The sequence below is a fragment of the Solanum dulcamara genome, chromosome 2 (genome assembly GCF_947179165.1).
Source record: "Solanum dulcamara chromosome 2, daSolDulc1.2, whole genome shotgun sequence".
NCBI classification, from domain to species: Eukaryota; Viridiplantae; Streptophyta; class Magnoliopsida; order Solanales; family Solanaceae; genus Solanum; species Solanum dulcamara.
In genome coordinates this window covers 56,657,240-56,679,573 of record NC_077238.1, presented here as the reverse complement: position 1 = coordinate 56,679,573, position 22,334 = coordinate 56,657,240, and the positions used below count along the sequence as shown (strand labels likewise).

General features: G+C 36.8%; 1 protein-coding gene across 1 annotated transcript in view; it reads right to left on the bottom strand.

Annotated features, from left to right (window-relative positions):
- The window catches only part of LOC129880579 (NADH-cytochrome b5 reductase-like protein), a 45,574-nt gene extending 23,646 nt beyond the window's left edge, over positions 1–21,928 (bottom strand). The window contains exons 1-5 of the mRNA XM_055954669.1: positions 21,663–21,928; positions 19,387–19,429; positions 18,733–18,808; positions 4,656–4,715; positions 4,464–4,514 (exon numbers count right to left, since the gene is read on the bottom strand). Coding sequence (XP_055810644.1) covers positions 4,464–4,514; positions 4,656–4,715; positions 18,733–18,808; positions 19,387–19,429; positions 21,663–21,830 — 398 coding nt within the window. The 5' untranslated portion in view covers positions 21,831–21,928. The remainder of the gene's footprint in view (positions 1–4,463; positions 4,515–4,655; positions 4,716–18,732; positions 18,809–19,386; positions 19,430–21,662) is intronic.
- Between the last annotated feature and the right edge of the window lie 406 nt (positions 21,929–22,334).

Here is a 22,334-nt window from a genome sequence, read left to right as displayed (position 1 = left end):
GGATCATAACTGGGTGGTGGACCATGCAAAATATAACATATGTCACGAGTGTGCCCAAGTTTATGACAATGACTACACTTAGATCGAGGTTTCCCAAAATGCCTCTTCCTCGCCGATTCTCCATAAATTGATATGTTCGTTTTTCAATGGTTTGAGATGCAAGAACAAAGGAGTCCATAGTGGGTGATAAGGCTACTTTGTGACTGGGAGGCGCGACAAGACGAAGTAGATGAGAGAATAATTCATCAATTGTAGGAACTACAGGACTAGCTAAAATCTGATCACGCACTGAATCATGGTCAGTAGGAAGTCCTGCAAGTGTAAGAACTAGAAACAAAGTTTGTTTGTGCTCTTGTTGTTATTCCACATTCGTAGTAACTGACATCAACGTTTCAAATTCCTCCATGATTGCTTGTACCTGTCCCAAGTAAGTAGACATATCGGATTCTTGTTTCTTTAAGTTGGTCATTCGAGATATCACATCATAGAATCAAGATATGTCATTAGTGTATAAAGCACAAGCCTTTTCCCAAACTGAATAGCATGTCTGGGATGGGCGAAACAAGGGCATTAACTTGGAGTCGATAGATCACCATAGGAGACTATATAATTGAGCATCAACCTTCACCCATTGTGCTTTGGCTTTTGCATCTTCCCAGTAACCTTCCCCTTTTCATCTACCACACAAGCATTATTTGTTAAGTGATCTTGAACACCTTGACCCTTGCACCACAATTCTACCAAAGTAGCCTAAGCAAATAGTTGGAACTTCTCATTAATGGTTCTGAAGTGATTATAGGGGTTGAACTTCCAATCCCCATATTTTTGGAACAAAAAACATCACCCAAAAGACGGTGTGAAATTTGTCTTGAAAACAACAAGAAACACTAGATTACGAGATTTGGTTGCCGGAAAATCTGGATCTCACCGAAAACATGCTGGAATTCGCAGGAACCCTAATTCCAGCGATCGAATCTGGTCAAAAACTGTATGGATCTGGTCGGAACGGTTGGATGACCACAACTAAAAAAATTGCTCAAAAAAAATCGATCGGAATCGCCAAGACACAAATCAGCCCCAACAGCCACCACAAATTGACGCATGGTGACTTGTTTCTACCCTTGAATCTTTTCACCAATGCTCTGATACCATGTGAGAAATGTAGGGAAAAAAATATTATTGAATTGTGTAAGAACAATATTACACAAAGACCCTATTTATAGACACTATAAAACAATCTTTTTCCAAGTAGGATACTATAAACTATTCTTATTTCTATTCCTATTCTAAGTAGGATTGTGTACACTTATTTCTATTCTAACAGGAACAATGGTTTATGCCTTCTCTACAAATAAATAACATCTTATACGTAATTGAATTCCTCTCCTTTGTAAATTTTCACGTTAAGCAAGCTTCTTTTGCCACTAACCATGTAAACATAACTTTTTACGGAGCTTTTGACATCAATATTAGCTTCCATGCCCAAACTAAGTTTTGTTGTTGCGGTAACTTTAGTGTCTTATAACATGATCTAAGAGTGAACTTACCATCTAAGGAAGGTTTCAATAGCACTTTGTCTTCATCATTTGATAAACCAGAAAAAGTTGCAAGTCAATCAAAAATTCAGTCATTCAAAATTCCCAATTATTTAAACTTCTTCTAAATTGTATATTCCATTAATTTTGCGCTCTGCTTGACGCCAAAGAATCCTCCTTTTGTTGTGCTAAAACAAATAGATAAGGAGATATTTGTTTGAGTGACCAAAATCATCAATCTAAATATCACCCCGAAAGGAGGATTTTCCTTCCATTGCCCACTTTGAAACCAAGATGTTCAGTATACCTTGACCATCTAGAGTTAATACTTATCCAAGTACCTACTCTCCATGTGGAGACATCACCACTTTTGTGGCCCAACGGTTGTCACACCCATATTTACATGGAATGACTTCTTTCCATAAAGACTATAGTTAATTGTTGTGCAGTCACTATGGAATTGTAGAATGAGATACTGGTTTGGGGCTTGAGGCGTGAACCTCTAAGTTTTATCAGTAATATCTGATCATCCTGCATTAAAAGAGATCTCAGGAATAACAATAAATCTTTTTCTCTATCGCTGCCATGAGATATCGACCAAGTCTGTTGAAGTTTTGGTATTACCATGAGATGATGATGATTTCCTTCTTTTCCGACCTGCTGCTGATGTTTCCCGACCTTTCCATAGTCACAGCCACATTCTAAACAGATCCATGGCATGAACTGTTTAGGGGAAGTAAATTCCAGTAACCCCAGGTCTCGTTTCTATTCATTCATACCAACAATTAGGTTCTATGACTTTTCCTTTTATCTCAAAAGATTTATGACCGGCAGAGAAAAGGGTGCTCCTATGCCCACCAGTTTTAAGATCGGTTGGCAGAGGTGATCCTAAGAAAACTGGTTAAAAGGGATTGAGGAAGAAAAGATGAGAAAAGGGGTCAGAAGCTCGATGGAAGGAAGCGTTACGAGAAGAGGAAACAATCAGAAGTGGACAGATAATTAGCCTTCATCAGAGGAGGGAAGATTGGTTGACATTACAGTGGACTAAACTTAGCAATTTCTATGGCGCTGATTTTCGACAACTATAAAAACTTGCCATTTCAAAAATAAAAAAGGTAGGAACAAAATGTGAAGTACAGCAAGTTTGACAACTTGTTTGGGGAAGAGGCTTTATAAATTTGATTAGTTACAGGTTTGGCCATCTGAATTGAAGTGATCTGAAAATGGCTTCCAATGAGAACAATCATGGATCCACAACAAAACCATCAGAGCCTTCACCATTGCGAAAGGCAAAACTTTTCCAGGTATTACAGAGAACCTCCTTGTAATGTGGTAATCCAGTTAGTGTAGAATGTGCTCGATTGGATATTAATTAGCTTTCATATCCTGTTTATAATAACAACTACACCTCAATGCCAAGTAAGTTGGGATCGGTTGTATGAATTTCAATGTCCATGTACTCCATTTAAGTCCGTTTCAGTCCAATTGTGAAGATTCATCATAAATTGACCAGTTTTACACTAGTGGTCAACCTAGTGCAAACTCCTTCCTTTATCCAGGCTTGGGACCATCAATGTTAGGAAACTCACACTGGCACAGTTTTTACACCTCCTGTTTACAGTGGCATCACTGTTATTACAGTTCTCTTTTCTGAATGATATGTATTGCTTCCCTTATTAGTTATCACGTATTGCTTCCCATATTTCATCTTTCAAACTGCTTTGAAATGTTTTAGTAGAGTCAGGGGTCTATTGGAAACAGATTTTCTATCTCCACGAGATAGGATAAGGTCTGCGTATACTCTACTCTCTCCATACCCCACCCATGGGATTATATAGGGTATGTTGTTGTTGCAGATTTGTCCATTTAGAAACAGAAAAAGAGTGCCAGTCAAAGGTAACTTAGATGGTAAAATATGTCGAGCTTTTACCCATTCAAGAGAAGAGATGAATGCTCTTGACACGGATTAAAATGGAAAGTAGGTACACAAAAGAGGGGATAATGGAGTAGGAGAAAAGCATATAGATGTTCCTTTTTGACTTTTAATTAACTTGAAAGTCATAATACACAAGGGTGGTGGCTTAGTAGTCAATAAAAAAGGAATTGACCGTGGAAGACCTAGATTTAAATCCCAGCAGATGGTAAAAAAGCTAGGTGGATTTTTCCCATTTGTCTAACCCTTGGTGGTAAAAGTCACCCAGTACTTCTATGGGTAGAAGGTAGCAGATAATCAGTGAAATAGTGTAGGTGCAGCCAAATTAGTCTGGACACTATTGCCACAGAAAGATTAAGTGGAAAGCATATTATCTGAACGGAGTTATGTGTACTCCCAATCAAAGATGTAACCTTTCCATTTTTTATTAGAGAAAAGATATAATTTTGGTAATTAAAGTTATTGTCCACATAAAAATGTAAGAAAGTAAAGATGGCTTTAAGTTCATACAGCTGAAAAGAAGCTAATTAGTATTCAAATGGATAAAATAGTACAATTGTGAGAAAGAAGAGAAAATGTTAGAAAAAACTGCTTGATTTTTCCCTCAAAAACTATTATGGTTTAAATAGTGGCATCCACATGTTCTTTTTTCCTGATAATTGGGTGTCACGGTCAGCTTGCGCGCTACACGACTAATTCCACGGGATACCTACCACCTCCCACCAGCAACAGGGACCAGGTAACTCTATTCCCCATTGCTAGAACAGATGGGGAGAAATCACCTAGCGTTTTGTCTCTGCAGGGATTTGAACCTAAAACCTCATTGTGCTCAACTCACTTCATTGACCACTAGGCCACACTATTGTGTGTTGACGTCCACGTGTTCTAATTACATCAATAATTACAGGAAGAGAACCAATCTAAATGATCCTAACAAGAACTAAACATGAAAAGGGAAAAGGCAAAGAAAGAGAAATTATAAAAGTGAAACTTACGGCCGAATGGCATATTTTGGTTTTCCTTCAGCATTTTCTCCCATTTGAGCCCTAAATGAAAAAGTGTATTAGTATAAAAGAATGCCAGAGGAATGATCAGAAACCATATTCTCATAATTCTTGTAACACAGCTTCCAAACTTTAAGTTACAAACATACGATGTAAATGAAATTTAAATGTAATGCAATTTACCTCGTAAGAATGCAAGATGCAATATCAAGACCTAACTTTGAAGAAGGATCAAACGAAAACCTAAAATATTGGAGGAAAGAAAGAATAGATCAATATTGTAACCAAACAACTCAACATTGACTGCTCTCTGTATACCCAAAATGATCTATTTAGTAACTAACACAACAAATGGAAACGAAAGCAAAATTACATAGAAATCCAATTATCTCCTCAGCAGCAGAAATAAGCAACGGAAACAAAAGCAGAGGTTTTATTAATCTAACCAAAGAGCTAGCATGGTCTAAATATTAATTATAGCAATCCCCCTCCCACAAATTCAAAGAAAGATTAGAAAGGAATATTAACGTTGACCAAATTACCCTTAAAAAGTTGGCTGACCTTAATACCCTTTCATCATATATACATTATTCATCAACATATGATGAATATTAATTGTCTCATAATGTTGCCAAGTATTTTTCACTAATATTAATTACAATAATAACTACTTAATGTTTTGTTTTCTTGCAAATGTTTAGTACGCTTTGAATTCCAATCTATACATTTAGTTGTTTGCTTAGGGATATTCAAATGGAATAATAACAGTTATATTGATAGACAAAAAGATCAAACCCACTAAACATGAAGCATCTCAAGATAGTAGTGAATGGAGACAACGGAGCTAAAAGCAGAGACTTAATTCTTGATATGTTTATAATCCTATATTTAGTGATGCCAAACTCCTGCTCTTTATCAATTTATCTCTATATTTCTTTTATGAGAGATGGACAAGTGGGACATGAGAGCAGTATAAGAGCCCTAGAACCCATCAAAACAAGGTGCTTCAGTGCTTACATGATAATATTTCAGTCACAAAATGATTCAAACAAAGATCAGATTGAAAGTCACACAGTTAAAGAATGAGAATTCATGTATATATATAGCAGAAGTTGTCAGAACCAACTCTATCACCAATGGGCTTAATTGGTCTACTAATATAATTTCCATTTCGGAAGATAAATCTGTGTTTTCATGAAATTGTTTGAATGAAGTTGGTCTATATTGATCAGATATCCATTGCAACTCCTCAAATACGCTCATATAGCAACGAACATAAGAGCATCACTGCGTTTGCTCTCACTCCCTCTGTTCATAGTTCAAAAGTTAGAGATGGAATTACAATAGACGGAAGATATGGTAATGCTGATGAATCTATAAGCCTTGTACCCATTGAAATTATTTCCATCAAGGTATTAGGATTAAAAGTTGTAGGAGAGGAAGTAGGACTTATCTAAGGTAATTTTTAATATGTGATAGATAAATTGAGTTGAGGAAGAAATTCATGTGTCGTCCAATGCGTATTTTAGATTTTATCATATTATGCTATTAGTATATCTTTTATGGATGTCAACAAGCTAGCTTAAAGGTCACCAAATATTTGTTTGTTTTGTTGCTTCTCTTTAAACTTTCTTGAAGTCACAACCTAATGCGTAAAGAGCTCATGTAAACTTTGTCTGATTAAATTGAACATTTATTTTACCTAATGCGTAAAGAGCTCATGTAAACTTTGTCTAATTAAATTGAACATTTATGTTATCTCCCTTTAAGAAAATACCTCCGACTCTCCGCAACATTTCACATAGTAAGTATTTTGTTAGTCGAAGGAAGAAAGAAGCATGAGCAAAAAGTATGGACATGTTATATGCCACTTTAATGACATAAACAATTATTGCAAAGAAGCTTAAAATATTGCTTCAAACTATCATAATTGTGGTGTTCCTCATGTTAAAGATTTTGTTCCATCTTTTTGTGTAGTCTTGTTACATTCAAGCTTGCCTTTTCAAGTTGTTTCGTCAAAAGAATCGTACGGTCATAGAGGATCAAAATACTAGTGTGAATAATGTAAATCCATATATCAGAATCTCAACAAGACATCCGAGAACTTCTTTTGAAAAGGGTTTACCTAGATAAGTTGAATAGGATGTTGAAAATTGCTAATAATAAATAGTTTAGTTGTAGGCGGAGTCTTTGTTTAAATTCAAATTCAGTTAGATAAGATTCATTGAGATATTTTAGGTTTTTGAATTCTAAAATATGGAGAATTTTTTGTTCTAAGTTGGCTATTTAAAGCCCTCTATGCTTGATAAAATTATAGAAAGATAATTTCAATCACTTCTAACGTTTTTGCTGCTCCAGCATCTTTAAAATACAACAGTGGTATCAAGAGTCTCATTAGTCTTACGGGATTAGGGATGGCAATGGGGCGGGGCCCCCTTCTGTGTTTTCTTGTCCTTCACTTTGTTAATTTTCATTTTAGTTTTAAATTTTTCTTAACTACACTACTTTTCTGTAATCATTTGAATTTCAATTAACTTCAATAAAATGTTGCTTTCATTTTTTTACTATATTTTGATACCAAAGTTGATGTTGTTAACAAAACTGACACTATGAATATGAACAATTACATTAATGTTCCGACAAACCCTCCCCGGATTTTAACCTTTTCATTGCTTCCAAATCATACAATGTGGTAATTCTTTGAACAGCCACAAAGCAATGGATTAAGGCATTAATCTAGAGAAACATAGATGTTGTTCCCATTGCAAATGAATGTCTTGACTCAAGATTGAAGGATAAAATCCCAGGCACATTTTCCGAAAACTCTTTCCTACTTCTAGGGATGCAATACACCTTTCCGACAAACCTTCACCAGATTTTAACCTTTTTTCATCATCACCCACTATGATTACTGAAACACCCTTTTGATCAGATCGTACAGAACAATATGGCAGAGAATAGAATTTATTTTGCAGTTGGTTCAAGTCATATGATATAACGAGATTGAGCACCATAACAGAAACCTGGTTTGAATGGGTGGAAAGAAGCCGGAATTTGATGGGCAGAACTACTTTTAACAAGAAAACCATGAATGGATAATCTTTGTTTTGCGAGAAGCTTCGAGGGACTCCAGAATGCATACAAGAAGGTGGAAGCTTAATGACAAGTTCACAGACTTTTTTAGCTCAAGAAAACAAAATAAGTTTGGGAGATTTTTTATTAGCATTGTAACCGTGCAAGGAGGGAACAGATCAGTCACTATTATCCCAAAACTCGCATTAAATAGGCGATGGGGGACATTGCATTAAAGATAGAAAACTTCATTAAAAATCAAAAGGAAGCACCTAGTACAAGTAGACCTAGATTGACAGATCCAATAATTCCTTATGCCAACTCAGTCAGAACCAGTAAATGGGAATCAAAGGTAGCATTCCAATCAGGAAGCAGTAATAACAGGGAAGTGGCAACCCCTGTGGTTGACACAGAGATACAGCAAGGTCTTCTGGGCAGGTGCTTGGTGGGAAGCTTTGTGCAGAGGAGAAGGAGACACCCACTCGAAGATGGGCCACTAGCTCATGCAAGAAGGCTTTTAGAATCAATATATATGAGATGGATGGAAGTTATTTCCTTTTCGAATTCCCCAACAGGAACATGGCAGAACTTGTCCTCCATGGAGACTGGACTTGGTAACACTTTTTATCCATCTTCAATGGTGGACACCAACAAGTGGGATGTTGCACTCGGCGCAAGAGCTCAACTTGGATAAGAGCTGTGGGTCTCCCTTTGCACCTCTGGACGGAAAATGCCTTCAAAGCCATTAGGGATCAATGTGGTGGATGGCTAGAAATGGAGGAGGAAACGTACCTAAAAAGTCACTTGAAATGGGCAAGGTTGAGGGTAAAATGTGACGAGGCGAACATCCCGAGAGAGGTCAAGGTATCAAAGAAAGGGCTCACCTTTTTTATTCCAACCTGGAAATAAAGTCAGACCTTGGTGATAACTGGAGAAAGGAAGAAGACCACGGGTAATGACCTTTGGATATTAGAAGATAACAGAGGAAAAAGCAGAGATCTAATCACTGGTATAGACAAGGACAGGCACATGGGCTCTGTATCTGACACAACAGCTGTCGTGGGCCCTTAACATGTGCACAACAACAACAACAACGACCCAGTGAAATCCCACAACATGGGGTTTGGGGAGGGTAAAGTGTACGCAGACCTGACTCCTACCAAGGTAGGACGGTTGTTTTAGAAAGACCCTCGGCTCAGTAAAATCAAAAATCAAAAAAAGAAGTCAGATAAGAATTAGAAGTTCAAAGCGATATAGAAAAGCAAGTAACGAAAGCCACCCAGATAAGATAGAGCAGTCAAAGTACAGAAAGTATTGAAAGTAATAAATAATAATAGACATCGTACCACAGGGAATTATAAATGATATTGGGCCAGTTTTAGGGAGAAGAAATTTTTAAAAGAAAAGGACTTTCAACTAAGGGAGGCCCAACTCCTTTTAATGATGCCTAAATTTTTATTAATGAAGCCCAACATCTGGAACCCCAACGGACAAAAGACACGGCACCAATAAATCTTGACCCTGTGGTGTTTGAACTCGAAGCAAATTTACCTGAGGGGGGAATTTTTTGACAGCATCGTTGGAGAGGCAAACACAGGAGAGCAGGAGACTCTTCTTGCAGAATTCACAAATCAGTCTGAGAAGGTGAAATTCGTTGATGCAATAAGAATTACAAATGATGAGAGACCAAATACTCCTACAAATGTCTCTTTATCAGGCATGCAAATTATGGATGGAGTGGAAGCAGAAACCTGGAATGTGGTGGAGGCAGAACCACTGGATTTCCAGAATGCAGAAGAGGAAAGGGATGGGGAGATGGATGTACCAATCTGGGTAACCAAAATTTAATCAAGATGAGCAAAGGAGTTTGGGGTGACTTTTAATGGATGCAAAAAGGAAGCGTTACCACTCTTCACGAAAATAGCCAGGAAGAGGCACATCGTAACCAAGGAACCAATAAAACAAGTGGGGAACATATCAAAAACAGGGGTATGCAGGAACTTACGGGGCTGGCCATTGATACAAAGTTTGAAAATAATGGTTCAAGAATCAAGGGAAAAGGAAAAGCTACAAATACATGATGAATGTGAAGATAATATCATGGAATGTGAGGGGATTAAATTGCAGAGATAAGAGGAGAACTATCAACAGTGTTTTTCAGGAATGGAAGGCAGATGTCATATGTTTGCAGAGGAAACAAAGTTAGAAGGTGAAAATGTGGGGAAGCAGGGGAGTTAAATATGCACAATTGGAGGTTAGTAGCACTAGAGGGGGGATACTAGTGCTTTGAGACAGTAAACATTGGGAGGGGAAAGTTGTGGAAACTGGTTCCTACACTCTTGACTTGTGGATTCAATTCAAGAAATTATGATTTTGAATGGCATATGATAGGGGTGTATGCACCTCCTTGCAATCTTGAAAGACAAGAAGTATGGTGGGAAATTGGAGCTGTTAGGAGTTTATTTACTGGACCCTGGATACTAGGGGGTGACTTTAATATTGTAAGATATGCTTCAGAGAAGAAGCACTGTTCAAGGAACTTCATTTATATGTCTGATTTTTCTTATATGAATGAGGATATGGAGTTGATTGACCCTCAACTAGAGGGAAGTAATTACACATGGATCAGGGGGAACAATGCAAAATATGGCTCAAGAATTGACAGAATAATGTATTCAACTGAATAGGGGGAAAAGCTCAACAATGTAAAGCAGGAATTGATGCCAAGAGTATGTTCAGATCACTCACCAATTGCACTCACAAGTGGCAATTGGATCTATACCAAATAATACTTCAAATTTGAAGGGTGGTGGTTGGAGACTGAAGGCTTTAATGAAAGAATCAAAGAGTGGTGGAGAACTTTTGTTTGAAGGAAGGCCAGACTATATCCTAGCTTCTAAGTTGAAAGCTTTGAAGACCAAACTAAAAGAGTGGAGCTCAAGCACTTACGGAAATCTGGAAAAGAAGAAAACAGAGTTGCTTAATAAAATTACTGAATATGACAATATTCAACAGGACAAACCTCTGTCTGATGATGAAGTAATTCAAAAGGCAAGTTTAACTAAGGAGTTTGAAGACTATGCTAAAAAGGAAGAGATAGCTTGGAGGCAAAGATCAAGGACATAGTGGATTAAGCAAGGGGACAGGAACACTAAATTCTTCCAGAGGATTGCAAATGTTCACAAGAAAGCCAATCACATTGATAAATTGGTGGTGGAAGGTAATGAACTAATAGAAGCAGCAAATATCAAGAAGGAGATGATTTTATTTTATAAGAAGATGTACGGTGAGACTGAAAATTGGAGACATGCTTACAACATGAACCTCTGCCCAGTGATCAACAGGGAGGGGCAACAAGATTTATAAAAGCCTTTTGAAGAAGATGAGGTCCTGAAAGGACTCAAGGCATGTGCTATAGACAAGGCACCAGGTCCGGATGGGTACACTATGGGCTTTTTTGTAAAGTGCTGGGAGATCACAAAGGGGGATGTGATGGCTACTATACAGAATTTCCATTCTCAGGAAATCTTTGAAAAGAGCCTCAATGCAACTTACATTGCACTCATCCCAAAGAAGAATGGAGCCAAAGAATTGAGAGATTTCAGACCAATCAGTCTGATTGGAAGTGTCTACAAGCTAATTTCCAAAATTCTTACAGAAAGGCTAAAGAAGGTGATGCCAACGCTGGTCGACACTCAACAAATGGCCTTTCTTAAAGGAAGACAGATTACTGATGATGTTTGCAAATGAACGTCTTGACTCAAGATTGAAGGATAAAATCCCGAGCATAATGTGTAAATTGGACATAGAGAAGGCATATGACCATGTTAACTGGGAGTATTTGCTTGGCATAGTATGGGTTTTGGGAGGAAGTGAATTAGATGGATGAGGTTTTGCATTAGCACTGCCAGGTTCTCAATACTGATAATGGCTCTCCAAAAGGTTTCTTTCTGGCAAGCAGAGGCCTGAGACAGGATGATCCACTCTCACCTTTCTTATTTTTGCTAATCATGGAAGGCCTGAACAATATGATTAAAATAGATCATAGGAATGATTGGATAAGGGATTTTAATGTGGTCACGGAGGTAAATACTAGATTGGAAATCACCCATCTGCAATATGCAGGTGACACTTTGATTTTTTGTGATGTAGAAGACAGCCAACTAAAATTTTTGAGGATAATCCCCTTACTTTTTGAGTCAGTATCAGGGTTGCACATTAATTGGAGAAAGATTCACATCTTTCCAATCAATGATGTGCCAGAATACAGCATCTGGTGGATATTTTTTGGTGGAGAAATAGGACAGTTACCATCAACATACTTGGGTATGCCTTTGGGTGACAAAAGCAAATCCAAAGAGATATGGAATGGTGTAGAGGAAAGATGTGAGAAAAGATTGTCTAGGTGGAAATTTTAATATTTATCAAGAGGTGGTAGATTAGTGTTGATTAACTCAGTTTTGGATGCATTACCAACTTACTTAATGTCAGTTTTTTACCTTCCTACAAAGGTGGAAGAAAGAATTGATGCCCTAAGAAGGAATTTTTTGTGGCATGGTGAGAAGGAATATAAGGGTTTCCACCTAGTCAAATGGAAGATACTACTACTTTCCAAGAAACAAGGAGGACTGGCCATCAAAAATCTTAGGAAGCAGAACAAAAGTCTTCTCATGAAGTGGTTGTGGAGATTTCCTTTAGAAGAGCAGTCTTTGAGGGGTAGGGTGATCTAGGCCAACTATGGGAAGGAAGGGCCCTGGAAGACTAAGGAAGTGACATCCACATATGGAACCAGTTTGTGGAGATCAATTAGAAGCTTATGGCATGGTTTCTATGCAAATACAGAATGTAATGTGAACAATGGGAGGAAGATCAGGTTTTGGGAAGATAATTGGTTAGGCAATGGAAGTCTCAAACTCTTATTCCCAGATATTCATTACCTGAACCAACAGCAAGAGTCTACTCTTTATGAAGTTTGGTCTGAACATGGATGGAACCTTACTTATAGAAGACTGATGCAAGATTAGGAGGTGGAGAGATTGGCTGAATTTTATGGAACACTTGATCAGTTCTTAGGCTTCAAGGAAGGAGAAGACGCTCTTAAACGGAAATGCCATAGCAAAGGACCATTCACTATTAGTTTTGCATATAGAGATATGAATCAGATGGGATCCCAAGTTAACTTTCTGCCTTGGAAGCTTATATGGAAGGTTAAAATACCATATAAAGTGGCAGTTTTTACTTGGTTAGTGGTGAGAGAGGTTGTACTCACAAGAGAATCTTATGAAGAGGGGAATACAGATGTGCCCAAGATGCTATTTTTGTGTGCAGGTTGTAGAGACAATTAACCATCTGTTCTTACATTGTAAAGTGGTTGGCCAGCTGTGGAATTTGTTTATTAGCTTCAGAGGTATAAGTTGGACTGTTCCCGAGAGAACAGGACAGGCTCTAGAGAGCTGGAAGATGGAGGGCAGTGGAAGCATAGACAAGAGTAGATGGAGAATTGTCCCAGCAGTTATTTGGTGAACCATATGGAAAGAAAGGAATTCTAGGAGTTTTGATAACAAGAGCAGCCCTCTGCACAAGATTAAAATGAACTGCATTGTCACGTTTTGCTATTGTGTAGTTCAGAGTATATAGATGACCCTGTGGCTCTTGAAGCCATTCTAGGGTCCTTATAGAGATGGAGGAGGATCTAGGGATAGTGTTTTTTCTCTTCTCTTCTTCTCTTTATCTTTTGTTTATGCCAGACACACAGGTGTGGAGGTAGAACACACAGTTCATCTAAAGAACCATTTTCAAACTATTTTTAACTAATACCAGTTTTAACCTATTTTTCAAACCATTTTTAACAAATATTAATTTTTAAGCCATTTTTCAAACATGCCCAGAAGTCATCTCCCTTTGAATACCCCATAAATTTTCATTAATGAAAACTATCAAATTTGGTCACTAAAATTGAAATTATACCTTCAACCTATGATTTATGGGATGTTGTGATGAAAGAAAAATCCTTACAACAATGTTTTGCAAATCCTATAATTATCCAGATTAAAGCACTTTTAGAAAAGCTTTCAAACAAGACAAGGTTATTGAGGATTTTTGTGTACAAAACCAAAAGAAAATAGAAGAAAGAGTCATGTTACGTAAAGTGTGCAAGTTCAAAAGCAGTCAAAAAGAATTCATCATTAACCGCCAAAGCAGAAATTGAAAAGAGACACGTTTTTTTCAAATTGCAACAATTAAAGCAAAGGAGAGTTGAAAATTGCTTTTGCTACTGTTGATTTACCAGAATATCAAGTAGTTTAGTTGGAGTCTTTTGTTTAATTTCAAATTAGTTAGATAAGATTAGTTGAGATATTTTAGGTTTTTGAATTTTAAAATACGCAGATTTTTTGCCCTCTATGCTTAACAAATTTATAGAGAGACAATTTCAACCGCTTATAATGTTTTTCCTGCGCCATCATCTTTTCAAAAACCAACATAGGACATATAGTTATCAATTTTTGAAACTTACATTTTTCTTTTATTTCTATATTTAAGCAACATACAATTTTAATAATGTTTATATGATTACTAATACTGCCTACACCCGTTGCCATAAATATACATCCACCCTGCTTACCATGCATTTCTATGAGTTAGGATCTAGTTTATAATTAACGTTAGCAACCAAAGCCAATCTAAAACATGATTTTATTGAGCTATATGTACCAGAACTTCAGAGGCAGAATTACCTTATCAATTCTATATGATTGAGGATATGGAGTTGATTGACCCTCAACTAGAGGGAAGTAATTACACATGGATCAGGGGGAACAATGCAAAATATGGCTCAAGAATTGACAGAATAATGTATTCAACTGAATAGGGGGAAAAGCTCAACAATGTAAAGCAGGAATTGATGCCAAGAGTATGTTCAGATCACTCACCAATTGCACTCACAAGTGGCAATTGGATCTATACCAAATAATACTTCAAATTTGAAGGGTGGTGGTTGGAGACTGAAGGCTTTAATGAAAGAATCAAAGAGTGGTGGAGAACTTTTGTTTGAAGGAAGGCCAGACTATATCCTAGCTTCTAAGTTGAAAGCTTTGAAGACCAAACTAAAAGAGTGGAGCTCAAGCACTTACGGAAATCTGGAAAAGAAGAAAACAGAGTTGCTTAATAAAATTACTGAATATGACAATATTCAACAGGACAAACCTCTGTCTGATGATGAAGTAATTCAAAAGGCAAGTTTAACTAAGGAGTTTGAAGACTATGCTAAAAAGGAAGAGATAGCTTGGAGGCAAAGATCAAGGACATAGTGGATTAAGCAAGGGGACAGGAACACTAAATTCTTCCAGAGGATTGCAAATGTTCACAAGAAAGCCAATCACATTGATAAATTGGTGGTGGAAGGTAATGAACTAATAGAAGCAGCAAATATCAAGAAGGAGATGATTTTATTTTATAAGAAGATGTACGGTGAGACTGAAAATTGGAGACATGCTTACAACATGAACCTCTGCCCAGTGATCAACAGGGAGGGGCAACAAGATTTATAAAAGCCTTTTGAAGAAGATGAGGTCCTGAAAGGACTCAAGGCATGTGCTATAGACAAGGCACCAGGTCCGGATGGGTACACTATGGGCTTTTTTGTAAAGTGCTGGGAGATCACAAAGGGGGATGTGATGGCTACTATACAGAATTTCCATTCTCAGGAAATCTTTGAAAAGAGCCTCAATGCAACTTACATTGCACTCATCCCAAAGAAGAATGGAGCCAAAGAATTGAGAGATTTCAGACCAATCAGTCTGATTGGAAGTGTCTACAAGCTAATTTCCAAAATTCTTACAGAAAGGCTAAAGAAGGTGATGCCAACGCTGGTCGACACTCAACAAATGGCCTTTCTTAAAGGAAGACAGATTACTGATGATGTTTGCAAATGAACGTCTTGACTCAAGATTGAAGGATAAAATCCCGAGCATAATGTGTAAATTGGACATAGAGAAGGCATATGACCATGTTAACTGGGAGTATTTGCTTGGCATAGTATGGGTTTTGGGAGGAAGTGAATTAGATGGATGAGGTTTTGCATTAGCACTGCCAGGTTCTCAATACTGATAATGGCTCTCCAAAAGGTTTCTTTCTGGCAAGCAGAGGCCTGAGACAGGATGATCCACTCTCACCTTTCTTATTTTTGCTAATCATGGAAGGCCTGAACAATATGATTAAAATAGATCATAGGAATGATTGGATAAGGGATTTTAATGTGGTCACGGAGGTAAATACTAGATTGGAAATCACCCATCTGCAATATGCAGGTGACACTTTGATTTTTTGTGATGTAGAAGACAGCCAACTAAAATTTTTGAGGATAATCCCCTTACTTTTTGAGTCAGTATCAGGGTTGCACATTAATTGGAGAAAGATTCACATCTTTCCAATCAATGATGTGCCAGAATACAGCATCTGGTGGATATTTTTTGGTGGAGAAATAGGACAGTTACCATCAACATACTTGGGTATGCCTTTGGGTGACAAAAGCAAATCCAAAGAGATATGGAATGGTGTAGAGGAAAGATGTGAGAAAAGATTGTCTAGGTGGAAATTTTAATATTTATCAAGAGGTGGTAGATTAGTGTTGATTAACTCAGTTTTGGATGCATTACCAACTTACTTAATGTCAGTTTTTTACCTTCCTACAAAGGTGGAAGAAAGAATTGATGCCCTAAGAAGGAATTTTTTGTGGCATGGTGAGAAGGAATATAAGGGTTTCCACCTAGTCAAATGGAAGATACTACTACTTTCCAAGAAACAAGGAGGACTGGCCATCAAAAATCTTAGGAAGCAGAACAAAAGTCTTCTCATGAAGTGGTTGTGGAGATTTCCTTTAGAAGAGCAGTCTTTGAGGGGTAGGGTGATCTAGGCCAACTATGGGAAGGAAGGGCCCTGGAAGACTAAGGAAGTGACATCCACATATGGAACCAGTTTGTGGAGATCAATTAGAAGCTTATGGCATGGTTTCTATGCAAATACAGAATGTAATGTGAACAATGGGAGGAAGATCAGGTTTTGGGAAGATAATTGGTTAGGCAATGGAAGTCTCAAACTCTTATTCCCAGATATTCATTACCTGAACCAACAGCAAGAGTCTACTCTTTATGAAGTTTGGTCTGAACATGGATGGAACCTTACTTATAGAAGACTGATGCAAGATTAGGAGGTGGAGAGATTGGCTGAATTTTATGGAACACTTGATCAGTTCTTAGGCTTCAAGGAAGGAGAAGACGCTCTTAAACGGAAATGCCATAGCAAAGGACCATTCACTATTAGTTTTGCATATAGAGATATGAATCAGATGGGATCCCAAGTTAACTTTCTGCCTTGGAAGCTTATATGGAAGGTTAAAATACCATATAAAGTGGCAGTTTTTACTTGGTTAGTGGTGAGAGAGGTTGTACTCACAAGAGAATCTTATGAAGAGGGGAATACAGATGTGCCCAAGATGCTATTTTTGTGTGCAGGTTGTAGAGACAATTAACCATCTGTTCTTACATTGTAAAGTGGTTGGCCAGCTGTGGAATTTGTTTATTAGCTTCAGAGGTATAAGTTGGACTGTTCCCGAGAGAACAGGACAGGCTCTAGAGAGCTGGAAGATGGAGGGCAGTGGAAGCATAGACAAGAGTAGATGGAGAATTGTCCCAGCAGTTATTTGGTGAACCATATGGAAAGAAAGGAATTCTAGGAGTTTTGATAACAAGAGCAGCCCTCTGCACAAGATTAAAATGAACTGCATTGTCACGTTTTGCTATTGTGTAGTTCAGAGTATATAGATGACCCTGTGGCTCTTGAAGCCATTCTAGGGTCCTTATAGAGATGGAGGAGGATCTAGGGATAGTGTTTTTTCTCTTCTCTTCTTCTCTTTATCTTTTGTTTATGCCAGACACACAGGTGTGGAGGTAGAACACACAGTTCATCTAAAGAACCATTTTCAAACTATTTTTAACTAATACCAGTTTTAACCTATTTTTCAAACCATTTTTAACAAATATTAATTTTTAAGCCATTTTTCAAACATGCCCAGAAGTCATCTCCCTTTGAATACCCCATAAATTTTCATTAATGAAAACTATCAAATTTGGTCACTAAAATTGAAATTATACCTTCAACCTATGATTTATGGGATGTTGTGATGAAAGAAAAATCCTTACAACAATGTTTTGCAAATCCTATAATTATCCAGATTAAAGCACTTTTAGAAAAGCTTTCAAACAAGACAAGGTTATTGAGGATTTTTGTGTACAAAACCAAAAGAAAATAGAAGAAAGAGTCATGTTACGTAAAGTGTGCAAGTTCAAAAGCAGTCAAAAAGAATTCATCATTAACCGCCAAAGCAGAAATTGAAAAGAGACACGTTTTTTTCAAATTGCAACAATTAAAGCAAAGGAGAGTTGAAAATTGCTTTTGCTACTGTTGATTTACCAGAATATCAAGTAGTTTAGTTGGAGTCTTTTGTTTAATTTCAAATTAGTTAGATAAGATTAGTTGAGATATTTTAGGTTTTTGAATTTTAAAATACGCAGATTTTTTGCCCTCTATGCTTAACAAATTTATAGAGAGACAATTTCAACCGCTTATAATGTTTTTCCTGCGCCATCATCTTTTCAAAAACCAACATAGGACATATAGTTATCAATTTTTGAAACTTACATTTTTCTTTTATTTCTATATTTAAGCAACATACAATTTTAATAATGTTTATATGATTACTAATACTGCCTACACCCGTTGCCATAAATATACATCCACCCTGCTTACCATGCATTTCTATGAGTTAGGATCTAGTTTATAATTAACGTTAGCAACCAAAGCCAATCTAAAACATGATTTTATTGAGCTATATGTACCAGAACTTCAGAGGCAGAATTACCTTATCAATTCTATTTCCAAAAGCAGAACTCCACACATTCAACCACCTTCGGTGGATACAAATGGGCTAGAAAGTTTTATTTTCTATGTAGTAATTGGTGTAAGACCACTGATCCAATAGTAACAGTGGTAGAATGAACTCAACTTGCCAACAGAATTTCCAAAGCAAACAGGCCAGGTTTAGTTCACAGAAAGGGTCATCATTGAATGAGCAATGTCACTATTAAAGCGTTAAAGCCATAATTGTAAAATAACAAAGAAAGAAAAAAATAACCTGAATAGATGACTATTGTGGCTAACTGGTACTCGATCTTGCAGCTTAAATTCAATCCATTTATCAGGATTTAGAGCTGAAAATGAAGGAGACAACAGTAAAATCAAGTTAGATCCTTGTTTCACTTTAACAACTGTCACAATGAAACAAGTCTTCCAATATGCTGATGTTACTGAAGCACTTAAACTGGACATCAAAAAGCATGAACTCAAAGAGAAGTCTAAAGGGAGAGGGTATATACACAGATTCATGAAATAAAAAAGCTCACATATATCAAATAAATTAGCTTATAAGCAGAAAAAACATGCAAATTCTTCAGACAAAAGTATATACAAGTTACCTAAACACATTCCTTTAACCTGTTACACCCAAAGAGTTCCTTATATCTTATCTCTGGTCCCCCTTCTTCCTTAACTAATTTCAAATGATAGGACTTATAATTCATTACATCTGAGTATATGAAAATGAAAGCCCACATTTTCAACTTCCCACTTTACTGCATCCACAGAGAACTTATATCACAGACCCTAAATTAAAATCAACACAGTTGGCTAAAACAGAAAGAGAGTTTTGATTGAGTTGGTGTTCCAACCAACTCTATGAATCTCTTGACTAAAGCATAAGCTTAAGAGAGGCATAAATAGAAAAACTAACCAAATTTTTTACCAGAATCTTCATTGATTTGCTCCAAGTACACCTGTATTTGGAAAACTTTCAGCTTTCTAATGAATAAAGTATACAGTAGAACAGCCAACCTTGGAGATGCCAAAATTTCTCAAATTGATCAATTAATGTAGGCACTCTGAAGTCACAGAAATAAAAATCATGAAGAGACATTATCCAGTATCTAATGAGCAATAACATGATGGTTCAACATCTACTCCCGAAAGGAAAATTAGAAACAAATAATCTAAGGCGTAAAACTAGGAGAATCTAATGATTTAACTTTCATTTCCAAACCACATAAGGCGAAAGGAAACACAAACAACGGAAAATGCTCTCAGTCACTAGTTTCGAGGCAACACACTAAAGTTGCTTTTGAATTAGTGGTCTGACTCTGGTAGTCCTTCCGATCATCGGAAATCACTTCTCTTTATCTCTTCCTTATGTTCAGATGGGTGGGGGTGGAGGTGGGGGTGGGGGGGAACTCTTTTTCATCTCAGGAGGCAAATCTTTCGAGTTAATAGACAAACAGTGAAGACAGTGACAGATGGTTCCTATGGTTCGAGCGAGGTAGCAGATTCACGAGAAGAATTAAAGTTGACGAGGAAAATATCAGATGGATATGCAAACAGATGCTTCAGGCTTCCCACCGTTCTGGGAATTTATTCAGGACATGGGGGAGGAAGATCCAAGCTTATTTGTATAGGGTGTACCAAAACTACAATGTATATGGCAGATACATTAGAGCAATCACCTGGGTCGAAGACAAAAAATCTACTAGTATTATTCCAGAAAACAATTATAACAGTGGCTGGGGACATGTTCCCTTGCAGTAATTTTTGTTGTGTTTGGATAGAAAGGAATAGAAGATGTTTGATGGGATTTCAACTCCTATAGTTGGACAAATCATGCTCCTGTAAATGATGTAGTTCCTTTTGTAAATTTCATTGGCTCTCTGAGCCCAGCTTAATAGCCCTTTTTGCTTTTGGTTAGCTCCCTACTCTTTAAGGCCTATTGTTGTTGGAGCTAACATATCTTTTGTAACTTAGCATCTTCTTGATGCCAGGGCAGCAATACAAAATCTTACTTCATTAAAAAGAAAGGAAAGACGAGCAAGAAGTTCCCACCAGCTCTATTGCACTGAGATATTATTTATTTCAGGGCACTCGGTACAGCAAATCAGTAATTAGTAAACACAACTGCGTCCCTAATTATAATAAGGACTTAATTGCAATTACATTATTTTAAAACAGAAATTCACCAGTGTAAGACCATTTTTTCCTCTATGATTCTTAGTTAAAAATGAAACAAGCTAAGGAAAGGTTATTGTGTTGTTCACAGCGGACAAATATTGATGTATGCTAAAGAAATGAAAGCAATATGTTGTCATTTGCCTATACTATAAATTATAGTACATACATATACATTTAACATTCTAAGCCATTAGCCTAGTAATTGTCAAATCCCGAAAAGGAGATCTCTTATTATATTATTCCTCTAGATTCAGGGTAACGACATCTCTGTGGCATGTGAGCAACTTCATATCACTTATTTTCTTTCGTTTGATCATGAATAGCAATTATATCAGGACGGAAGGATCTCAAAACAAAGGGAAGAGAAACAAGAATAGTAGTTTCCGATGTCCTTCTTGTTACCTTCCACATTCTAAACATAGCAAAACCTAAAAGATTCTTATCAGTACTGAGCAATGACAATTAGTTTTCCAATATAAATACTACATGTCATATATATATCCATATGAGACATCTTTCAACTTGGAAAAGTGAAGCTTATTTTCTTCTCAATGTACTTTATCAAATAATATTTTTTTATAACTAAGAAACTCCGAGGACCTGTTGGAGCACAGTTTGAAACTCGATTTATAATGAGTCCGTCCTTCTACCCTTCTCCACTTAAATACTAGCCTTTTGTTAGTTGCAGGGTTCAAACACGTGACGCACATCTAACCCGTACATTATACATAGTGATCTTACCCCTCACTAGGGCAATTATTGTGTTAGTAGTGACAGGAGAAGATAGTCCGCTAATCACATATATCAACAGAAGTATAAAATCATCATGAAGATAAAAGTCAGCTAAAATAGGACAAGATCTGACACAACAACTACCCTCAACCCATTTGGACATAATAAAATCGGGAGAAACCCACAACGAAACTGTCCTTAATCTCCCATATAAACAACAAATTTTAAAACACATTATGTGAAAGCAGAAAATAGAAATGAAAATATAGATGTGACGAATACCAAACTCGGAGAAGAATGGCAGTAATAATAGGAAACGCAACCAGCAACGGCTGCAATAGCTCCAAAGGGGAAGCGATGATCAGCAAAATTTGACTTGGAATCGCCTCGAAATGCTTCACGGAACGCAAAGGGTGCAGCCTTGGCTAGCTTCCTCAAGAACGCTGTCATTTTCACTCTCTCTACCCGTGGGAAAAAAGGTGTAGGATTTTATGAATTGTGAATCGACTGTTGAGCTCTTAATTTCTTATTTTGTTGAGTCCTTGATGCAGGGGACTATATTTTCGTCCCTGATATATTCGTGTAGATAAATTTAAGTGATAAAAAATATAATTATGCTTTGTAGTTAGAATTTTTCTAATTACGCAAGGTAGTTATAGTTTTAATTATTATGGGAATTCTAATTTATATATTTTGCGTGTGTCAATGTTTTATACAAAACAAAATTTAAATTTTTTTATCAAATTGCACAGTAATTTCGATTGGAAAATGATAAAAAATCACTGAAATTAAGGAATAGTATCTCGTTAGACTTTGACTTTCCTCATACAAACAACACGATTTTTTTTTAGATTTATGATATCGGCAACTAAAATTCAAAAATAAATCAATTAATTACTTCGTTAATTATACAAAAGGTACATAATACACTGAGTTCACCTTCTCCTTTTTGTG